The 23,610-nt window shown below is 47.6% G+C and overlaps 1 protein-coding gene across 1 annotated transcript in view; it reads left to right on the top strand.

Annotated features, from left to right (window-relative positions):
* Positions 1 to 8,696: 8,696 nt before the first annotated feature.
* Positions 8,697 to 23,610, top strand: part of SBK1 (SH3 domain binding kinase 1) — a 73,422-nt gene continuing 58,508 nt past the window's right edge. The window contains exon 1 of the mRNA XM_020815853.3: positions 8,697 to 8,801. Within this exon, the coding sequence (XP_020671512.2) occupies positions 8,740 to 8,801 (62 nt within the window). The 5' untranslated portion in view covers positions 8,697 to 8,739. The remainder of the gene's footprint in view (positions 8,802 to 23,610) is intronic.

Raw genomic sequence — 23,610 nt, 5'->3', positions numbered from 1 at the left:
AACAAACGTGGGAAGAATCGGACACCCATAACTTGCAATTAGCAGCGAGTTCATTTCTAGCTTCTGTAGCAATTCCTGACGCAAAGGTGCCCAACCATATGCCACTGAAGTCCTTTGGATGCTGAAAGCCGATCAAGTAGGAGAACCATCAATAGAATTTTTCCAGCACCAGAGTCCAAGAAAGTCCATTCCAATCGCATTTGTTCGGAGATGACCCTCATCGGCCCGCTGCGCAGGGCGATTTTGATTTTGGAACCCGTCCCGTGGTTTCAGGGGAAAAAACAATTCCACTCGTGGAGAGTTTGTTTTGTTCTCTATGCTCTGGAGAATAGCGGCTGAGAACATGGAGGCCTTGCACTAATGGGGGGGAGACTCTCGGAGCCGGGGAGGGCAGGAGTGCCTGCGGAGAAAGCGGTCTAAGTGCTCGGATGTGAACGCCGGGGCCAAAAGGACAGCTTTCGCCTTGATTGCCTTTAAGAAACGTCAAGAAAACTGGGTTCCGCTGAAAAGGAATCAGAGTTGCTTCTTCTTGCTGTTAGTGATTTATAAGATGTACATTCGGGGCAGCCCCAAACATTTCCCCGCCTCAGGTAAAGCAGCCGCTGGCATCTCCCATCCAGGGTAATGAAGGAATTTTGGTGGCAGTTCAAAAACTCTGCACTAGGTCTATAGTCACAGTTTGGAAAAGTTAGTTTTCTAAACGGAAATCCCCAAAATGCATCAGTCAGTCTGGCCACTGTAATTTTTCCATGCTCTAGCTATAAACAACTTGAGACCAGTGGTAAGAGTTTTGAATTGCTGCTAGCACTCCTTTTTGTTACACAGCAGGACAGAGACTCATAGAGGAGAATAGTTACAAGTTCTCAAGATAGTCCACCCCTTACTCATTAACTGGCCCTTAAGGTCTCAGGGACGTGGTGGCACTGCGGGTTAAACCTCAGAAGCCTCTGTGCTGCAAGGTCGGAAGACCAGCCGTCGTAAGATCGAATCCAGGCGAGGGAGGGAGCTCCCCTCGCTTGTCCCGGCTCCTGCCAACCCAGCAGTTCGAAAGCATGTAAAAAGGCAAGTAGATAAATAGGGACCACCTCGGTGGGAAGGTCACGGCGTTCCGTGTCTAGTTGCGCTGGCCACGTGACCACGGAAACTGTCTTTGGACGAACGCTGGCTCTATGGCTTGGAAACGGGGATGAGCACCGTGCCCTAGAGTTGAACACAACTAGACTATATGTCAAGGGGAACCTTTACCTTTACCTAAGGTTTCGGTAGCTCACTCTGAAATTTGTAGGAGAAAGAATTAAAAAAATGTTTTGCTACTTACAGTTGTGAAGATATCAACAGCAAACAAAGAAGGTGACTTCAACAGACTAAAGAGAAGGGAAGGAGCACCCAGCAGGGAGACGGGTCTTTCTTTGAATCAGAGGCTGGAAGGGATGATTGTTTTATCGAGCACTAACCAATCACCTCAGCCCAAAAAAAGGCCCTCCCATTTAAAAAAAAAAGATGACAGGCAGCATGCGAGGTTGCAGTAAACCTCCAACAAGAACTGGTTACGTGAGAGAATCTCTGATCCAGATGTTTCTGGAGAAAGAGGAACTGTTGTTTGAGCAACACTCAAGAAAGCTGAATGGGGGATTTTGTGGGAAACAGAGCCCCCCCCCCCAAATTATTTTCTATACTCTGAATTTATCCCAGGCAGAAACTGGGAAAAAAAAGAAAAGAAAACAATAACAAAGAGGAAGCGATAGAACGGGAACGATTGTTTAAAAACACACCAAACAGGGCAAAAAATTTAGTACTTGTTCCGTAAAGTCCTAAGGATCAAGCTATATAGATAATATGTAATTAGAAGCTAGTATTCCTTATGTGCTAAGTCTGATTTTCCTAGCACAAGTGTTCTCACCATCCTGTCTTGGAAATTAGCTTGGCTGGTTTTGTGATTGGTCATAAAGAGGTAAACATGGGCTTCATTTGCAGGTCTGAATGCTTAGGCATGATGTTCTGCGGATAGGCCACCAGCTTTAACAACATGCTAGTTGTATTGTCTCAACTGAGTTTTATTTTCCTTGAAATTAAAGGGGGCAGGCCGTGGAGTGAAATGCAAAATATACAACTCAGTTCTGGCCAGAATAATAATCATGCGCCTTCAAGTCAGTCCCGAATTACGGGAGACCCTTTTCAGGTTTTTCTAAGTACTGTAGAAGGTACTCAGAAGTGGTTTCGTGTTTTCTTCTTCTGGAGGCATCTCAGGAAAAGGAAACATTTTCAGGCTGTATTTTTGCAGGAGAAGAATGATGGCGGGAGGGGGAATAGCATTTCCGTAGCCCTGCCGGTGGTCTCCTGACCTACACGGGCTTCCCTCCAGAGCAGCGACATCCAGTCGAGGTCCCGTGGGACTGTGCAAATGTTCTTTGTGAACGGCATGCAGAAAGCTTCCTCCTGGCCCCCATAAATTAACAAGCGATTGATTTTTCCCATTAGCAAGGGCAGGGCTGGGCTGGGGAGATGCATTTTGAATGGAGACACATTAAATAATTCAAGAGGTAAAATGACAAAGCCCACACTTGGGGGGGGGGGTGGCAGAGGAAAGAACGGTTTTCGAACTCTCCTCCAAGTAGAGCGTCTTGTCCAAGGTCATACAGAGTCCCCGTCTCTCCCTGTTGGGCTGCAGGCTGAAATGGCCAAGCGGTCAAGGCTGGGATTCAAAACGGGTCTAGCAACAAGTGAAAAGTTACATTTTTCGTTCCATAAGATGCACCTTTCCATAAGACGCACCAATTTTTTAGGAGAAGAAAACAGGAAAATATAATCTGTTTTCTTCACTGCATAAGACGCACAGACTTTCCACCCCCCTGTTTTGTGGGGGGAAAGTGCGTCTTATGGTGCGAAAAATACGGTAGCTGTTTTAGTCCACTGGCTTTATCAGGTAACATGCTGAGGAATTCTGTGTAACTCTAAGTCTTTTGTACTGTGGGTTCTGTGTATTCTTAAGGGTACCCATTCCTGTACCGCTCTAGCTGGCTGGATAAGTCAGTGGTTTAGGCATCTAAACTGTGCAGCTTGCCCAAGGCTACACAGGCTGGTTTTTCTCCCAAAGTTCCCAAGGCACCCCCAAAAGAAGGGAAGGGTTAAGCCACTTCTGAGTATTCTCTATCTGGAAAACCCTTAAAAGGGTTATCATAAGTCAGAATGAACTTGATGGCAGGTGATTATTATTTTTTGTACCACTCAATTGTAGGCGGAGCAGCTATGCTATCTGGGAGATCCCAGGAACTGCCATAAAGAAAGAAAGTGACTTTTCAAACTAGGCTAAACTGAATTTTTTTTTCATTATCTGGAGAAGCCCAGGTTCTGGGCTGGGGTGACCGTAAATGACACTCAGCACCAACCAGTCATTCCTTCCTGCCTCTGAATCCAAAGAGATCTTCTCATGGAATGTAGTTGTGAAGCCCAGAAACAATTGTTTATTGGTTATCATGATATACATCACCTCTGATTTGCTCATGATATGTGGCTCTCCACTTCCCTGCTTGATCCTCACAACAACAACCCTATAAGGTAGTCAGGCTAAGAGTGTGGCTCCAACACTTTCCGGTTGCATTTTGGTGCCACGCCTCTTCCATCAAGGCTATTGGGGACAAGAATTATTAACAGAAGGCTTCTTATTTGTAACTAGTTCCTTTCAGTAGAAGTCACAGAGGAGAATAGTTCACATTCCCCAGATAGTCCACTTCTTTCTCATTAACTGGCACTTACAGTCTCCGCAACTCACTCTGAAACATTCGTAGTAGAAAGAATTAAAAAAAAACATTCCATTACTTACAGCTGTGAATAGATCAACAGCAAACTAACACCTACTTCAGCAAACTAAAGAGAGGGAAAGGAACAAACCACCCAGCAGAGAGGCGGGGCTGTCTTTGAATTCAGAGGTCGGAAGGAGTGATTGGTTAGTGATGGATAGATTGACAGTCACCCCAGCACAGAAAAATCCCCCCCCAGGCATGCAAACGGCAGCATGCGAGTTTGTAAAAACTCCAACAGTTTTCAGTTCTATCAGGAGCAGATATTTATGAAACCAATGGGGTCCTAAATTTGCATTTGAGACACAACTGTGTTAAAGAGCTCTTACAGAAGAGATATCTCATAAAAATATAGTGTTGCTAGGAAAACCTATCCGCACCTCCAATTACTGTAAAGATTGCTAATGGACTCGAGGGGAATGGAGGAGAGGGGACAGGTGATGGCATCATCTTTCCTGCCAAGAAAAACTCCCAGAAATCCTGGCCAACATAGCTACCCTGTTTCTCCAAAAATAAGACCTAACCTGAAAATAAGCCCTAGTAGGATTTTTCAGGATGCTCGTCATATAAGCCCTACCCCTAAAATAAGCCTTAGTTAAATGAAACCCCACCCTCCACTCTTGTGCAGCAACCAGAAGAAGATGACATGACTGTGTTTGAATAAACGTGGATTGTTGTACATGAAAAAAAATATAAAACATCCCCTGAAAATAAGCCTTAATGCATTTTTGGAGCAAAAATTAATATAAAACCCTGTCTTATGAAAACATGGTAGTAGTGAAGGCTTCTGGGAGTTGTAGTCTAAGAACATCTGGAGACCAAAGTATGGGAACCACTGATAACAGATCAAGCTGAATGTTTTAATTTAGTCTCTCCTATCCCTTGTTGCATTACTTTTTTGCAGGGAAGGTTTAAAATGTGCACACGAAGAAGGAAATACCCCAAACTTTGATTCCCCTCTGGAACGATGGAGGATAATGAAATAGAATACTGTACTAGTATAACTAAGTTGGAAGGGGCCAAGAAGGCCATCCAGTCCAACCCCCAGGCTCAAGACAGGAATCCAAATCAAATCAGATCTGACAGATGGCGGTCCAGTTTTCTCCTGGATGCCTCCAGTGCTGGAGCGCTCGCCACCTCCCTCTGAGGCCATGGGTTCTAATTGTTGTATTGCTCTAGCAGTTAAGAAGTTTTTTCTGTATCCAGCTTCTTGAAAGTCTTTCATCTTGCACCCAGAGATTTCTGCCTCTACTTTTCTGCAGGATCTATTATTAACCTGTTCCTGCTGCATGTTAGTTTTTAGACCCAATCCCTGTTGGTTGTGAACATTTATCACATTCACAATAATAACAACTGCATGTCGTCAAGGCAATTCTAACTTAGAGCAACCCTTTCTGGAGTTTTCTAGGTAGAGAATACACAGAAGTAATTTACCATTCCTTTCTTATAGGGACTATGCAGCTCGCCCATGGCCACACCGGCTGATTCTACCCTTAGGAGGCACAGCGTGGAATTGAACAGCCGGCTTCCGACTCTGCCGCCAGCATAAATTGGCTGGATAGCTCAGTGATTTAGGTATCCAGACGTTTGGAGCTTGAAGTTGGGAGCCAGAAGTTGGGAGTTTGATTCCCCCGCTGTGCCTTCTGTGAGAAGGGCCAGCCTGGGTGGCTTTGGGCAAGCTGCGAAGTTCCAGAGCTAGCTCCAGGAGAAGGGAAGAGGAAACCGCTTCTGAACATTCTCTACCTGGAAAACCCTGAAAAGGGTCACCATAAATCAGAATTGACGGGTTGACCCATGATTAATAGGCTGCATCTGTAGATAAAAAGACCATATTAGGTGCTCGGGATGACCGGTCCTTGCCATAGACTAGGCAGTAGTCCAACCAGCCTAGAACCAAAAGAATACGGAATAAATATGACACACAAGAAAGTATTGAATGAACCAGAACTGAAGTCTGTCCCTTTTTTGGGGGGGGGCTAGAAATCACCATGTCCTCCATCCAGGATGGCTACTAGCCAGATCACCAAGCACTGGCCATGAAAGCTGGAGGATTCTGGGAGCTTTTTATCCTTAAAGTAATGGTCTGGAGTTCTGTGTTCACGCAAATTCAAGGAAAAGAAGGAACTAGAACAGGGAAAGGGGATATTTCACTGTTGATCCCTTGTTATCGATGCCAATGGAGAACTGATGCAGCTTCTGACTCCCTTAAGAGAGGAAAACTTAATCTGATGATATGCCAGCCTATAGAAACCCCTGAACCAGCATGGACAGTGGGAGTGAGGAGTTCTAGCCCTAAACATCTGGAGAGCCAAAAATTCTCCACACCTGGCTTAGGTTTTCTTTGGTGACCTTAACTCTGCTTGGTACCTTTAAGAGCACACCTTTGGGGTGGGATGGATGGCTTCAGGTTTTTGGAGAAGGACTGTGGCTCAGTGGGAGAACTGGTCAAGGAGCGGACTTACAACACAAAGAAGAACATTTTTATTATTTATTTATTTATTTATTTATTTATTTATTTATTTATTTATTTATTTATTTATTTATTTATTTATTGTATTTATACCCCGCCTATCTAGTCATGCTTTATACATGATAATACCCTTGGTCTGTCCACTCTGACTGCAGCTGGTCTTTCACAATTTCAGGTGGCATAGTCTTCTAGCCCTACATGGAGATCCCTGGTTTTCTTTGGTAGTCTTCTATCCAAGCATTACTAACTACATCTTAAATATCTCCGGTCCCCAAAGACAAAATTAACTGTTTTCCTGTAAGGTAGGCTGGTGAGGAGTTAGTATAAAATCGTTTCTTGAGTTTGTAGCTTTTACATTGCATTTTGGAGTGGGGGAGAGAATTAACGATGGCTTTTGATCCCAGGGATGTGGTGGCGCAAAGGGACGTGGGGCCCTGCGGGCTAAACCACAGAAGCCTGTGCTGCAGGGTCAGAAGACCTGCAGTCGTAAGATCGAATCCACGCGACGGAGTGAGCGCCCGTCGCTTGTCCCAGCTCCTGCCAACCTAGCGGTTCGAAAGCATGCAAATGCAAGTAGATAAATAGGGACCACTTCGGTGGGACGGTAACAGCGTTCCGTGTCTAAGTCGCACTGGCCATGTGACCACGGAAGATTGTCTTCAGACAAAAAGCTGGCTCTATGGCTTGGAAACGGGGATGAGCACCACCCCCTAGAGTTGAACACGACTGGACAAAAATTGTCAAGGGGAACCTTTACCTTTACCTTACCTTTGATCCCAGAATCCTCCTTCAATGGCCCAGGGACCATGTTCACCTGGGGTGGTTAGTGGTGGTTTTCCAAACACTGGATCCCAAAAACCAGCATTCCCAAGCTTGGCCTGCAACAAAAGCCATTTATTGTGACCGGCGTCTGACACAGAAGCTATTAACAGATGATGTTGTTGCTCCTGCTTTATTGCCCAGGCGGGTGGGCGGGCATCTCCCACTAAATGCCTGCAGGCTTGTCTTTTGTCAGAGGGACAGGAACGTGGCAGAGGAAAATGGCAAAAGAGATGCCAAGGGTTGAGTCCCCCCTTCCTACGGAAAATGGTCTTGCATGGAGAGGATTTCTGGGCTGCTGTCCAATCTGGGCCCATAAGCTGGAGAGGTTCGGTCTCTGAGAGGCAGCGTGGACTGACAGGGCCAGAGCGCTGGCAGTGGAAGAGTTAACCCTCCCGCCTCTCTCTCCGCGTGAATCTTGAGCTATTAATACCCGCCGTGCTTTATCTGTCAGAGAGAGAGAGAGCTGGCTGCTCTGTCAATGAGACCAGCCCTCGTAGATGTGGGTCTCTTCTGCCAGAGGTCCAGAGGTTTGCCGTGCCAGGGCAAAGCCGAGCGGGCTGGCGCTTGGCCGGTCTGGGCTGCTGCTCTCTGGGACTCCAGTCGGGCACGGAGGAATCCTTTCTCTCTCTCTCTGGCGCTCTGTCTCTCCTTCACTCTCATTCACGTGCACCTGTTTGCGTGTCCATACCCACCTGCGCCCACCGCTCATCCTCCTCTTCCCCGGTGCCCTCCCTGTCTGTGCGCCAGAAGGACAACCCCAGCCCCGGAGAGAGCTGAGGAGGAAACTTTCTTCAGGGCAAAGTTGTCCTCTGGACCGGCTTGGACAGCTGGGCAGCGAAGCCTGGCTTGGCGAACCTTCCCCTGGGGCTTCACTGCGAACCCTCCAAAAAAAGAGAGAGCATTTTCCAGTGGGGAGCTGTGCATCGAACACTCTCGCTTCTCTCAGACGGAGGACCGGGATGTGGTGATGGGTGAGTGTGGCCGGGCTTCGGGGGCAGTTTTGGCACCGCCTGCATCTCCGCCGAAGGGACCTCAGGCTCTTCGTCGCATGGACCAGCCGAGGGACCGCTGAGGTCCATCTCCACTGTGAGAGAGCTTGCCTTCAAGATTGACCAGCTAGGAGGAAAACACAGAGGCCTCCTCTCTGGCTGCAAAAAGGGGAAAGGAAACTTCTTGGAGGTCTGCAGTGACTCTTGAGGAACAGGGACTCCCGAGGAAGGGCTGGCAGAAAGGCTGAGGGAGCTCCTCAAGATAAAACAGACAGGGCAAAGCCCACAAGGAAGGGAGAGGGGTTCGGTTACGGTCCCAGCTGTAAGGGATCCCAAGAAGGTGCAAAGCAAACAAGGCGATAACTTTTCCTAGCTCAGGACTGCTGTCCCCGCCATCCCTGAGCAACACCCCCTTCCTCTCTTCAGCGCTGGCCGTTCCCCGGTCATCTCCCAGCATGGCCAGAGAAGCAGCGGGCTCTGCGTGCCGGAAGCAGAGGTGGGGAACCAGAGAGGAGGCCGACTTGTGAGATGTTGCCTCTCAGCTGCTCAGGCAGGACAGCTGAGTGGGGTCGTGCGTTGCTCCAGGGAAGATGCGAATAACGGCCGCAACCGCCGAGGGTGGCCCGGTCAGGTGCAACCCCTTCCTTCCCGCCTCGAGGACATGGATTCTTTCTGCTTTGCCTGCTTCCAAAAAGAGGAGCTTCAGCCTCTGCAACTGAACAGGTGGGTCGACGCCTTTCCAGTTGGGTCTCCCGTCCGCCCCTTAGGATCTGGAGAAGGATGGAGTGCTCCGCACCATGAGATCGGAGCTGGGATTAGGCCTGGAGCTTCCCGATGTGCATTTTGGGCCAGAAACCCCATTGTTCCTGGCCACGATGGGCCGGGGGCGATGCTGGTGGTGGTGGTCGTGGTGGTGGGCCTGAGAGGATCTGAAGCTCAGAACCTCTCGAGGTGCTCAAGGTTTGGGGGAACCTCCTCCAGGCGGCGGTTCCTCCATAGGCAGGGACGCGCCAGGGTTCAAAGCAGATTAGAAACGCATGACGCTTCCCTGCATGACATTTGAACCCGTATCCAAAATGTGTGGTGGGCGGCTTGAGCCAGGAAGGGATGAAAGAGAGGGTCTCTGCACATGCTCAGGTGCCTTGTTCCTCTTCTTTTTCAAGACCATCCACTGTAAATCAGCCTTAGGACAAAGATTCGGGTTGGAACGAATCCTTTTCTATCCGGACAAGGGCTAGGAAGCATATTAGAAATAGCTCACTGTCTTAGGGAGACCAAACCCAGCCCTGTCTGCTTTGGACTGGCTGGGTTTCCCAGCATTTTCAGATCATCTATGACCCAACGTCCATTTACATGGAAGTGGGAAGGATTGAACCTGGGACCTCCGTATGCAAAACAGACACTCTCCCGCTGTGCTGTAGCCCCTCCAGATAGTCCTGGTTCTGCCTTTCGCCTTCATGGGCTGGGGGTTTCAAGGTTAACCAACTGGAACCTAGAGGTTCTGCCTGCCAGAGGCTACAGGAAGCCGTCCAACCATGGTGTCCTGTTCTTTCCAAAATTTTCTTCTTGTCCCATCTTCAGTGGTACCGGAGGAGAGTCCTGCTCGCTCCTGGTGCCAGCTGCAGGATCTATGGGGTCCCTGGGTAGGGCGCCTCCTGAAAAAGCACCAGACAAAGAATCCCTTTATGCCCCTTGTGGGTAGATGCGTGAAGCTACATGGTAGTGATTGAGAGGCTCTGTCCTTTTAACCTAGTATTGCACACCCAGGCTGGCAGCAACATTCTTGAGTCTGCTGCAGGCGTCTTCTCCTCCACCTGTTACCTGGCCAGTTCACTGGAGATGATGGGAATTAAACCCGAAACCATGTGAAGCATGTTCTTCACCACCGGGCTAGGAGCCCTTCTCCTCTGTGCAAAGAGAATACAGCAGCTGTTATGAGGTGGCAGGCCTTCTGTACTGGATAGTTCTGAATTTTTTGGTTTAATTCCCCAGATTAGTCCACCTATATTCTTCTCATCAACTGGCACTTACAGTCTCAGTAGCTCATGCTGAGACATTAAGAGTAGAAAGAATGAAAAGGTTCAATTTATGTACAGTGAACGGATTGCAGCAAGCTAATAAACGTGACTGCTTTGAGCAACAGGCCTCTACAGACCGTCTGCTTTCAACAGACAACAGAGAGAGAGAGAGAGAGAGAAAGAAACAGAGCAGAGAGGTAGGGCTTTCTCCAAATCAGGGGAAGGAGGGGAAAACTGGTTAGTGTTGGGTAGATTGACAGCCCCTCCCGCCCAGAAAAGCCCCTCCCAATCAAACAAACTGCAGGCAGCCTCCGAGGTTGCAAAACAAACAGATTTTTAAAATCAACATTTTGTGGGTTTAGGGAGCCAGCCAACCCCTGCTTTTAATATCCAAAGAAGAAGACTCTATTAATCTAGAACATGATCTCCAGGTAAAAGTCCAGGGTGTACTTCTTTCTCTAAATTGGTAAATTTGTCAAAAGAACAGCTCAAAAGAGCATCTCCTTCTTTGACCTTCCAGATGTTCTGGACTTCAAGTCCCAGAAACCGTAGCTGGCATTCTTGAAACTGAAATTCAAAACATCTGGAGGGCCAGAACTTAAGAAGAACTGATGTAGCAGACTTGGGGGAGTCGGAGGAGCAAAGATGTTTCGATGAGCAGGAATCATCACGGCATCTCCCAGCCCTGCTAGGCTTTCTGCTTCTCTTTGGGCTTAACTGCAGTCTGCGTCCTGGCCACAGATCGGTGTATCTGTGTGTGAAATTTCCCAGCCACAGTACATTCTTGCCAGTTCCTGCCCAATGTAATGCATTTTCAATGTGAAAACATGTTCAGGTGTTTTGGCCTTTGGATGGATGATTAAGACATATTAGCTGTGCCGAAGAGGTGATGGCTTGTCGTGATGGCTGTGTTCTTAGATTCGCTTTGTAAACCGTCAGGCTAAGCACGTGTGCCCCAAAATGTACGGCTGCATCACTGAGTTTTGAGACATAAAAAAAGTTCATCATGGTCCATTTCTGTACCCAGCGGCTGCAGTCTGATTTTGCTCCCTTCTCTGGGAAATCGCTTCTTGCTTTTAATTCATCACCAGAAGATCACATAAAATCATTCTTAGAAGGGCAAGTTCTTGAACCAGGCAGGCTTGCTGGGTGAATTCTAGGAGCTTGGAGCCCCCAAAATAGTTAACATACCTAAGCTCTGATCCATGTGGGAGCTCATCTTTAGAAATTGCAGGCTGACACAATACACAACCACAACATGGGAGGAGTGTTACCACCTGAGAAAGCTAAACAACCTTGTCCCCGTGTTTTTAACAGAAATGGAACTGATTCTCGTTTTGCTAGCAGGAAAGTCAAGTATTAGGTTGGGTTGGGGGTGCCAAGTGACCGGCTCCTCTGATCACTGGGCTGCTCTTAAAGCAGAGGAGCAAGGCTGGTTAGGAAACATGGCAACCTGACCAGTGCCCACAGAAGGGAAAACAGCAGCGGCAGCAGCAAAGAAGAGATTCAAGTTATAGCTGCACTATCCTCATCGCCTGAGCTAAAAACGGGAGTGTGAACCGTTCTTGAAAGTCACTTCAGAGACGTGTTGGCATTAAACCACACTGACTTTTAGCAACAGGGCCGGGAGGGGAAGAAGCCTTAGTCTGAGCAATGTGTGTCGGTGGCAGCGGGAGGGGGGAGAAGATCAGGATACTGCTGGCTGTTTTCTGATGGTCCTTTTCTTGCCTCCAAGCAGTTGGGGTTCTTGCAAAGAATTCTGGGTTTTGGCCTGATTTTTTTTTTCCAAGGCATTTTTTTTAATGAGCTTAGGCAAGATTATAGACCCAGAATCCTTTAACACAATTTACTGGTGCCTTAACTGTGAAGAGATTCTCATCGCACCCCTTTGCTGTGTAAATTTAACACACAGCCAGACAGCTTTTTTTGTGTTTTTAAAGGGGGCCGCTTCGTGGCAAAGTGCCGTCCCTCCTTGTCTATCCGGTTTGAAATGCTCACATTCCACTTCATCCGTTGTCCCTGTGGATTCATCACTGCCTATACGGACAGTCTTTGCTGTTCCCATTGAACCTGATGCCTGCTGATTTCTGTGATTTCACTTGCTAACTGTGTTTGGGCAACTTTGGGGTCCCCTAATCTCCAGGGATGTTGGCATGTCTTTGGTATCAGGTCTCAAGTCCCAAGTCTTTTGACCCAAGTCCCAAAATTTCCAAAGAGGTCCTGTTGCTGGACCAAAAATCTCTTGCATGGCTTCTGATCAACAGAAAATGGCTAATGTATCCAACAGTGTCCCAAGAGATCCACAATGCGTTGTATTTCACCCTTGGATCGCACCCTTAATTTCAGTGGCAAATGTAGCGATAAAGATAGACCATCCTGGTTCAAAATTGCTCATTGACTTTTGTATTCTTCCTGCGCCTTTAACGGCACCTCACTGATGCTAGCAGCTGGAAATGTTGCTCTCCTTACCGCGGGGGACACTACTTTTCTAATTTTGCATTGATACACTTCAATTAATATTTTCAAATTGTACGCCGATCTGTGCCCCATCTTTTGGTGATGTGTAAGTTGCTCTTTTGGCTTTTTGTACCACCCTGTCGCGCTACGTGTCTGTCTTGGTTCGAAGGCTTAAGAGGCGGCAGCTTTGTTGAAGCTGTTTATGTCCCGGGGTGGTGAGCCCCAGATGCAAGTCCTCTGTGGGACCTTTATGCCCGTTAATATGAGTTCTGTGGTAGAAGAGAAGGGGCTGCAGGCCAGGACATGGCCAGAGTATAGCACAACTTCTGAATATTGAGAAGCGTTCTGGGGTCAGTCCTCAGCATTTCCAGCAAAAGTATACAAGAAAGTTTGGGAAAGGTACTTGCTTTTTGTGATAACTTCCTTTAATCCGTAGCTGGGCTGGGGGATTGTGGGAGCTGTACGTCAACGAAGTTACTTTTGCTAGATCTGAATGTTGGGAGTCTACGATGTTTTCCATCCCAAAAAGATGCAGCCAGCAACTGTCCCGGACAGGGAGACAAGAGGGAGCAGAAATGAGGAGGGAAAGGCTTTTGGGTTTCAGCAGGCTAGGATCCGGGATCCGGGGAATGCCGAGAGGTCCAAAAACACAACCGAAACTAGTTCTTCACGCCATGACGAGCTCAACCGTGCTGTTCAACTCTTTCTCCAAGTTGTCGTGATGGCTGCTGACTCGGATGGCTTCAAAACAAGATTAGACAGATTTGTAGACGATTACACTCTTGAGCTTAGCCTGGTGGCCATATCTGACCTCAAAGATCAGGGGCAGGGTGGCCTTCGAGCGGCGTTTGCCGAGGCGAATGGGAGGGCGTGCTTGTGGGGCCGTCCTGCTCAGGGGCTTCTGACGGGCAACCCGTTGGCCTCGGTGGCAGCTGAAAAGCTGGGCTAGGAAGGTGTTTGTTCTAACCCCATCAGGGCTCTTTGGAGGTCCCGATGAAGAGTATAGTCTGGCTGAAAACATCAGGTAGGAAAAAGAACCCTCCAGCAGGGGAGGTTATAGGGCAAAACGAAATAAAATAAAAACGGAGGCTAAGTGAGGCTCAGGAAGACAGTAGAAGAAACAGAAAGCAGCCATTCGAAAGGGGGAGAAGAAGACCGAAGAAAAAGGAGAAGAGGCCAAAAGGAAATGAGACTGTAGAGTTCTGAATTTCTGGTGAAATTCTCCTTAGGCTTCCCAGTAGAAATACAGAGACTGACAAAGGAGAATAGCTTCAAGTTCTCCAGAGTAGTCCACCCCTTTCCTCATTACCTGACACTTAAAGTCTCAGTAATTCACATTTTTTTGCATTTTTTTAAATTTAAAAACCTACTACTACAGAAAAAAACCTATATAAAATACAAAATTCACATTTGTAATAGAAAAAGTAAAATAAATTTTTTTTGCACCCCTGGACTCCTTACTCGCAGGGGTCCAGGTGTGGGGAAGCCGGGCGCTCCTCGGCCACAGCCCCTCCCAGGAGCAACACAATGACCCACTGCTTCTGTCCAGAAGTCTAAGAGGAACAATGGCTGGTTCTCCCCAAAGGTCCAAAAGATGGGGGGGCCGAGGAGCTCTTCCCCAGCCTCCAGCCAGCCTTCTTGAGCCTGACTCTAAGGACACTCTTTCTCCTCTTCCTTCTTTATCCCAGCCTCCTCCCACTCTGCCCCACCTGTGATTTCTCCTTTCCCTCTGGGTTCCCTGCCCCACTTTCTGCGTCCCCGGCTGCCACGGTGCCGGACGTCCTCCAGGGGCAGACAGCCGGCTAGGGATGACAACAGAGGCACCCTCCCTTACACCGCCCCCAGCTATCCCCACCAGTGAGGGGTTTTAGTCTGGAAGAGGACTGAGCCATTCGCACCCTTTGTGGATGGGTCTCAGGAACATCTTGGGGGGGGGGGTTGGCCCTAAGAGAGAGAAAAGTGGTGCACAGGGTAGAACGGGCCGTGGGGCTTCACGTTTGCAGGAGCCGCTGAGAGACTGTAGCTTCCGCAGGAAGGAGAGAGCAACCCCAGCGATCTCCTCGGTCTCCAATCCACGTGGCCACCCCTGTAATTGGCGTGAAACCCTACCGGTTCTGCTTGTGCTCCAAGGCCTCGGAGACTATGCCGTGGGTGGCTGCAGGTAGAGGTCGGCTTCTCCCTCTACGGGTTCGGCATTTCCAGGGAGGTCCCCCTTTTTGGAATGGCTTGGCTTCTCTTGGCCACCTTGCACCCGCCCTTTCCCGCCCCCTTATTTGGAGCCCCGGGATGCTTGCCTGACCCAGCAGGCCAGCCGGCGATGACGGCATTCTTGCGCTCCTGAGCATATGCTGAAACAAGCTGTTGCAGGCGATTCCCAGATCGCTGGCCAATGCAACAGCAGGGCTGCGCCGGGAGCACACAGTTCTTCCATTCTGTTTCCTTCCTGATATAGTTTTCCTCCCCCCCTTGTTTAGCACCCCCCAGAGATCAATAATTTTCATTAACACCCATAAAAACAATCATCATCAAATGCGCAAAGAACTTATTGACCCAAAGACTACCTTTTCTCATTGCCCGATGCAAGATGCTAGCCCTCATGACTGCAGGCAAGATGAAGCATCTTTTTCTGTTAAAAAAATTAAAATAAATAGGAAGACCTTCGGGAGCGCTGGGCTGCTGTCTTTGATCGTCTGTGGTCTCAAAGTCAGACCCATCTTTCCTTGCTCTTCCTTCCTCCCCCCACAAAAATGTCAACACCCTACATCATCTATGAGAATGAAACCAGGGACCTCTGGGGTGGGGTGAGCACTCCAGGGCTGGAGGCATTGCATAGAAAATAGGAAAAAAAGCAAATCAGATCTGCTTTGATTTGGATTCCCGTCTTGAGCAAGGGGTTGGGCTTGATGACCTCAAAGGCCCCTTCCAACCCCATGATTCTAGGGTTCTGCGATTCCTTGTCTGGGAAGGAAGGAGAGGCTGCATTTTTTTGGTCTCTGTGCTGTAGATTGGAGCTTTAGATTCATCTCAATGTCCTTCTTTTACTGTACTTTCTGTGTCAGCCTGGACCGACCGGGTCCGTTAAGGATAACTGGATGGGAAATGAATCACGGCTATGTCAAAATTGGGCACTTTTCATGATTGGGTTTGGCAGAGGCGGAAAGTCTTCTCCTTCGCTGATTTTCAGGGATCGCACTGAAAGGCAACCGATGTGTTTGGACAGAGCAGGCTCACCAGTGGGACCATTCCAGAAAGCATGGCTGTCGAGCCTCGTACCATTACAGGACCTCCATGATGCCCTCCCAGAAGGGAAATATTAAACTCTCTACCCAGCATGGCAATGCCACGACACTCATTACGTGGTCCCTGATGGTGACCTTCCCACTGGAGGTGGAACGCATGGCTCCAGAGCGGCAGCAGAGATGGAGAAATGGTGGTTGTGAATCATCAGACTTAGAAACCAAGAAAGAGGCTCTGGGGATGATTGTGGAAGCTTCCTGCAATCTCCTCTAACCCAGAAACAGAGCCTCCGTTAGATTTAGAGCATACGTTTAGGTCCAGCTGCCATATTGCAGGTACCCAGTAAGACAACGAGGGAAGCTGAACACAACAGCACCATGGAGAGCTCAGAGTGATCAACCTATTCCAGGAGAAACTGGCCAGAAGAAATTTATGTACGATTGCTGAAGTTCTTTCTTGGGATCAGTGCGATGCCAGGACCAAACAAGGCTTGCATTTTTGTTTTTTGTTTTTTTTCTAGTCGTAGCGCTCTCCCAAGTCATGAAAGCATGTGTTTGCCATAGCTCTAGCTTTTCCTCACCTCCGTATCTTGCGCTTGGCATGCTTTGTTTTGTGATTGGTTGTCAGAAGCTAACCGTGCTCTTAAAGGGCAAGTTTTGCCATGGAGGTGTGTGTGTGTATTTCAGGAAATGCTGCCCCCATGAGAAGAAAAGTAGTGAAATAATTTTGGGGAATACACAATCCCTTTAATGTTTAGTTCTCCCGGATCCCATGTTTTCTAGAAAGAAATAAGCCTTAAGATGGGGTGGGGAATCCCCCCAGGAGTAGCACCCAAGACAGCGGATGATGACACATCTTTTCAGGCAGGCTTTTAACAAGCATGATTCTGTCCCTGAATACCATTTTAAAGATAAGATCGTTTTCAATGTTTGCCTGCTTTTAATTATCCAATTGGCTTTAAACTTATGTATAGTTTATCTTTTAAGGTTTAACTTATTTTGTTTTTAATTCTATCATTTTAATAATGTGAGCCGCCTTGGATCCCCTTATCGGGAGAAAGGCAGTCTATAAATAAAACAAGTAAAACAAAATAAAAATCTAGTTTTCTTAAGTTTTCCAGAAAGGGACATTTCTTTTCATATAATGCCATTGTTTGCTGGAATCCCAGCTTTTGAATCCTTCATGGAAGGAAGGAAGGGAGGGAGGAAGAAAGATATACGTTCCCTAAGGCTTAGTTACTAGCGAGAAGATTATTAAACTTAATATAAGCTGATATTCCTTTAAGTTCCTTCCTTTGACCTTGCTCTCCTCTAGATGGTAGCCCTCAAAAACTTTTATAAAGTTGGATTTGCTTCTTAGACCTACTCTTGTCTCTTGTCAGCCACTTCTTCTGGCTCTTCCCAAGCTTTTGCGGGGTGCACTGCTGGGGTCGGCGTGCTTGGCCCATGGACGGTGGAGCGCTCAAAGATGGATGTGGGGGTTCCACACCGCCAGAGCTAGATTGAGGGGGTCGTTCATGCTGCTTTATGCTCTAGAGCAGTGGTCCCCAACCTTGGGCCTCCAGATGTTCTTGGACTACAACTCCCAGAAGCCTTCACTGCCAACTCTGCTGGCTAGAATTTCTGGGAGTTGAAGTCCAAGAACATCTGGAGGCCCAAGGTTGAGGACCACTGCTCTAAAGAGCCAGAGGTGGTTCAAGCATCGCCCTCCAGATAATGCTGAGCTGAAAACCTGATAATTCCTCACCATCCATCAGGCTGTTAGGACTTACAAGAGTCTAACAACATCAGGAGAGTTGGACTTTGTCGACTCAAAGTAGGCTTTCTGACCTTCTAGGTTCAAGGGTCTCCCTCTCCATGGTGGTATGAGGGCATGAGGTCTCCTCAACGGGTACCCCTGGTTTCTCAGCATCATAATCTATTCTCAAATCACTGCTCAACCCTGGGGTCAAGGTTGCTTGCACCCTGATCAGCGGCCCTGCATGATTCGAGGCATCTGGCTGATTTTTAGAGTTTTAGTCCTGACCCCCAAGGTTGAACATGACTTTTTTTTTTTTTAAGCTTCAATTCCTCACCCAAAGAAATGGAAACAAGCCATCTGTCTCATTGCATTATCTGTGCAAACGGACGAGATAAAGATTATAAAGTACATTTGAAATTGAAAGAATGGTATAAATTAATTATTAATTGATATTGTTATACTTTCCCCTTCTTGGCCCACACCGGCTATTGATCCAAAGAAAGCAGAGCGAGATGTTTCAATCCATAATGGTGCCGATTTCTTCTAACCCCACCTTCCCTCTCCCCCATTATTTTGTGGAGAATGGGATCATCAAGGTGACCCCTGTTAATATAGGGTTGTTCTCTTCCGAGAAAGGTAACGGTCGTTATGGTCTAGATCTCATCACGGGTGGGGGTGGGGTGGGGGTGTCACCCAGTTTCCCATCGGTCTCATTTGAGATAGCAAGAAGAAGCTCGTGTCATTCAATGCCCATCTACGCCAGTGGTGGGCCAAACGTAGCCTTCCAGATGTGTGCAGGCCATTAAAAACGTTATTAGAGGTCAGCAAGGTGCAAGCAGTAGCCAAAACAGAGATAAGTGAGGTTTATAGCTGATATGGAGAGGTAGTTCCCACAACTCTATATCTGAAGCTTATAAGCCTTATAAGCTTTAACCAAGGCTCAACTGTAAATAAGGTTTTCAGGCAGAGATCCCACAGGTGAAGGGCCTTTTGCACATGACTGGGCTGTCTGTAAGTGGCTTCCCCTTTGCATAAACACCAAGCCAGTCTCCTTCTTCAGACGCTGATGTTCTTTAGGGCTGGGAAGTAGCCCTGCTTCTTGCTCTTGATGTAAAGCAGTGCTTTCGAACCTCTGGCCGTTTTCTCCAAGGGTGTGGGGTTATCCGGAGGTGGGTTGCAGCTTGACCTGTCCCTCCATGCTGTCTGACCCCAGGAAGCTTCACATTGGCTTCTGGATCGCCCAGAAAATCAGCAGCATCTCATTCCTGAGGACAACATGTGAGGACAAGGGGCCGTATGATGTCATTCTCTCCTTCCTCCTCCTCATCCAGTACCGCTTCCCCTAAGATTTGTCTCCCCAGATGAAGGATCCAGATTTGACAGCCCCATCAAGGAGTGTTCTCCTAGTGCAGAGATATGAAAAAGTTACTCATCTGGACTTTAGCTTCCAGATTCTGGGATTCTGGACATTGTAGTAAATGAATGAATGAATAAATGAATGAATGAATGAATGAATGAATGAATGAATGAATGAATGAATGAAGTGACACCCCCCATATCTTTGCACCAGTGCAAGCATGCCAGTGAACCTCAGGTTTCCTATGAAAAGCAAGGTAGATCTCATAAGACAAACATCTGTATGCATCTGCTCTAAAGGGTAGTATCTCCAGGCCACCAGCTGATGACCTTCATGGTCCAAAGTCTTTAACAGCCACCTCCAAGCAATATGCCTTGAGCTCTTACAGGCAAAGAAAACGAGCCAGTGGAACCAGCTCAAAACAAACCACAGCAATTTTACCTCCCCGCCTTTAGTCCTAATTAGCTGCTCGTCCTCTAACACTGCCCCTCCCTCTTCATGTCTTCATGGTGCTCTTCCATGACCTCAGATCATGGCGATGCCTTGTAGCTTTAAGGGGAGCTGATGGCAGTGAGTGAGTGGGTCGGAATATGTGCTTGATTCGAGCACCCCTTTCTTTAAAGAGCTAAAACCGGTGGTTTCCATGTTCAAGCAAGTGGCTGGCTTTTTCCCTTAACTTTCCCAAAGCGGTTAAGGGTTTTTGTATGTGTGAATCAGTTCATCGAATTGTTCTTGTGAGTTGTCTGGTTGGAAAAAAAAAAGACAGCAGGGGAGAAATTCACATTCCAGGCAAGAAACTTTGGAATGGGTTAGGAGATGGAGCTCTCTCACCAGCTTGTCTTCAAGAAATTCATCACAGATGCCGAACAGGATTGCTGAACATGGGAAGCGTTAGGCATGCCACTCTCATCGCTGGAAAAACTCATTTTTTTTTGGACTACAGAACCTAGACCTCACTCCTTAGCCAGGGGATAATGGATGTTGTAATTCCCCCCCAAAGTTTTTTTTTTGACATTCCAGTCTTTTCCCTTCTCCTACCAACAAATATCTGAGATTTTTCAGTTCTCTTCACAAGCATTTCTAAGGAGGCAGCCTTACACCACTTGTCCTTCCTCCTTGAGGGACAAGGACCGGCAATGTTCAACCAGACCGGCTCCCCTCCTTCCTTCCCCCGGGCAGGAATCCAATCGGTAGTGGGCAATGTGGCCGGCCTCGGCATGACTCCTGGCACTCTTAATGAAGCAAAAAAATGCACGCGCTATAAATAGGCCTCCCAGAGCATCCTGCCCCTGCGGTCTTTCCATCATTCCATCATCCCATCCCCTCCCATCCTCCACCACGGGGTAATAATTACATATCTCGCACCCTATACATTACCTGCTGACATCTCACTGCAGATGGGGCCTTCTCGGGCCCAAGAAAATCAGCAAGGGCAAATCTATCATCCTTCGAATCGTCACGTTGGATGGGGTCCCCAAGGGTAAATCTAGTCCAGCCCTATTGTCAACGCAGGAATCCACAGCTAATGCATCGCACACAGTGGTACGTCTAACCTCTATTTAGAAATGTCCAGCAAAGGAGCGTGCATCATTGTAAGATCATCATCATCATCATCATTGTCGTCGTCGTCATGATGTGCCATGAAGTCAATTCTGAGTGATGGCAACCCTTTTCAGGGCTTTCCAGGTAGAGAATACTCAGAAGTGGGTTGCCGTTCCTTTGGCAATCCTCGGACTGCGCAGCTTGCCCAAGGCTACGCAGGCTGGCTTTTCTGCTAGGAGGCCCCGTGGGGGAACCGAACTCCCAACGTCTGGCTCTGCAGCCAGAGACCTAAGCCACCGAGCTATCCGACCAGCTATCTTCTGAGGGAGGCCATCCAAATTTGAAAGAGCTCTTGGTGTCCGAGAGTTCCTTAGCTAGAAATCTTCTTTCTTGCAATTTGAGTGCATGGGTTCAGATTCCTGCTCTCTGGTGCAGCAGAAAACAAGCTCACTCCGCCTGCTTCCCCTTCAGATATCTGATGATGGCTATCATAACCCCCCTCTTTAACCACGTCCTACTGCTGTGCCATCAAATCAGAACTGACTTATAATAACTCTAATAGGGCTTTCAAAGTATGTGAGATATTTAAGGAGTGGGTTTTACCAGCTCCAATCCCCCTAGTCAGTTTCCATGACTGAGTGGGGATTTGAGCCTTGTTCTCCAGAATCCTTTCCCTAGAATCTTCTTATTCTCATGCATTCCTTCCTGCTAGCTTGCTGGATAGCTCAGTGGTTGAGGAGCCAGAGATTGGGAGTTTGATTCCCCCAATGGGCCTTCTGTGAGTAGAGCCAGCCTGGGTAGCCTTGGGCCAGCTGCACCGTCTCAGAACTGCCCCCAGAAGAAGGGTAAACCACTTCTGAGTTTGCTCTACCTGGAAAACCTTGAAAAGGGGTTGCCATCACTCAGAATTGACTTGATGGCACATTATTATTATTCTTAATATTCCTGCTGTTTTCCAACCCCCTTCCTCTCTACTGCAAGGTTAATTGCCAGCGGCTTGGGGCAAAAAGTATATGGACCCAGTCTGCAGAGTTGGGAAAAGTTATTTTTCTGAAATATAGCTTTTACTGTTTTAAACTACTTTTCTGAACGACAACTCCCTAGAACAGGAGATTCTGGAAGCAAGAGACCCTCCAAAACTACCTCTATATGCGTATCTGTGTGCATACATATGGGGATACTGTATATGTACAACACGCAAGGGTGCAGGCAGCAAAATTGTCTTGTGTATCCTCTCACCTATTTTCTGTTCGGTCTCCCAGCTAACCCTCAACGTTTCATAGCTCCCAAGTGTTGTCTAAGAGTGTATTAGTTATTTGAAGGGTGTGTGCCTCCGTTTAAGCTTTTGTTGTGTGCCGTTGCCTCTGGGACATGGCGACCCTATGAACAATAGCTCCCCCAAATGCCCTCTCCTCAACTGCCCTGCTAAACTCTTGTAAACTCAAGCTTGTGGTTTCCTTTAGGGAGCCAGACCCTCTCATATTTGATCTTCCTCTTTTCCTCCTGCCGTCTACCTTTCCTAGCATGATGGTCTTTTCCAGAGAATCTTGCATCTTCATGATGTGCCCAAAGGAGGACAACCTCAGACTCAAAATTTTTGCCACCCGAGATAGTGGCTCAAGAATCCACTTGTTTGTCTTCCCAGAAGCGCCTCGCATCTGCAAAGATCTCCTCCAGCACCACATTTCAAATGAACCCGTTTTCTTCCTGTCCGCTTTCTTCACTGTCCAGCTTTCCCACCCCAACGTGGCGATTGGAAGAGAGTGGATGATCTTTACGCTTTTAAAAAAAGATTTGTTTGTTCGTTAGAAAACCTGGGGGTTCCCACAAGGCCTCTGAAACGTCCTCGTTTCCCAGTCAACCTTCTTAAAGCTCCATTTTTCCAGCACCGAACCCAAGTTCATTATGACAGGGAGTGATAATAAAAGACAGCTACCCACAGAGAACATACTCTCAGCGAGAAATCCGGGACTCTTCGGTGGGTTGATGTCCTTCACCTGCTACGCGACCATTCATCAAAGCTTGCGTGAGAACAAAACCTTACCCATGAAATCTTCCAAATAGAAATCTGAGGGTCCGGATGCCTGGTGCAACCCTAGCCTGCCCAGTTGCGGCTGCTTCTCAGTTTTTCTGCTCTCTCCCTTCCCACCCAACCCTGTTGAACAAGCAGCTGTCCCATCCTTTTCAAGCAAGCTCCCCGTCTTAATTTAAAGGAAACGCTCACGTAAATGTAACCCTAGAACCTGTTTTCTATGAGAAAACAGCAGCAGCAGCAGCGAAGGCAAGAGTTCCCCTGAGCATAGGCAGAGTAAATGTTTATCGCACACGCAAAGCGATTCCTGGGACTCCAGGTCGCTCGCAAAAAAAGTAAAATTAAAACATGGAGCAAGTTCAAACAAAAACAGGGGGACATTTCAGTTTAAAACATGTACCAGTCAAAGAAAACACGACTCAACTCAGTCCATTGTATCCAGGGTTATATCCCAAATGCCAGCTTGAATAAACGGGCTTTGCCAGAGAATGGGATCTAGTACAGCTAACAGAGAAATATTTGGTTTCCCTCATAGGTTAGGGATTAGGATTTGATGTTTCTGCTGACAAAGAGTCTATATCCCGGCTGAACTTCATGGCCTGACTTTTCTTCAAATCTCTGAAGTGCGGTGTTGCAAGTTCCATCCCCACATGGAACTAATTATCTTTTATCAATGAAAGTATAACTCAGTTACATTTCAAAACTTATGTAGTAAGTAGTTATAAAACTGCTTTTTCTCTATAAAGTGTTCTTTTATTTTTGTTGTTTAGTTGTTTAGTCGTGTCCGACTCTTTGTGACCCCATGGACCACAGCACGCCAGGCCCTCCTGTCTTCCACTGCCTCCCGGAGTTGGGTCAAATCCATGTTGGTCACTTCGGTGACAACGTCCAACCATCTCGTCCTCTGTCGTCCCCTTCTCTCCTCTTGCCTTCACACTTTCCCAACATCAGGGTCTTTTCCAGGGAGTCTCCTCTTCTCATGAGATGGCCCAAGTATTGAAGCCTCAGCTTCAGGATCTGTCCTTCCAGGGAGCACTCAGGGTTGATTTCTTTTAGAATGGATAGGTTTGTTCTCCTTGCAGTCCAGGGGATTCTCAAGAGCCTCCTCCAGCACCACAATTCAAAAGCATCAATTCTTCGGCGGTCAGC

Source organism: Pogona vitticeps, chromosome 13 (assembly GCF_051106095.1).
Source record: "Pogona vitticeps strain Pit_001003342236 chromosome 13, PviZW2.1, whole genome shotgun sequence".
Lineage (NCBI taxonomy): Eukaryota > Metazoa > Chordata > Lepidosauria > Squamata > Agamidae > Pogona > Pogona vitticeps.
The sequence above is the reverse complement of the archived record's forward strand: the minus strand, read 5'-3'. Positions and strand labels throughout refer to the sequence as shown.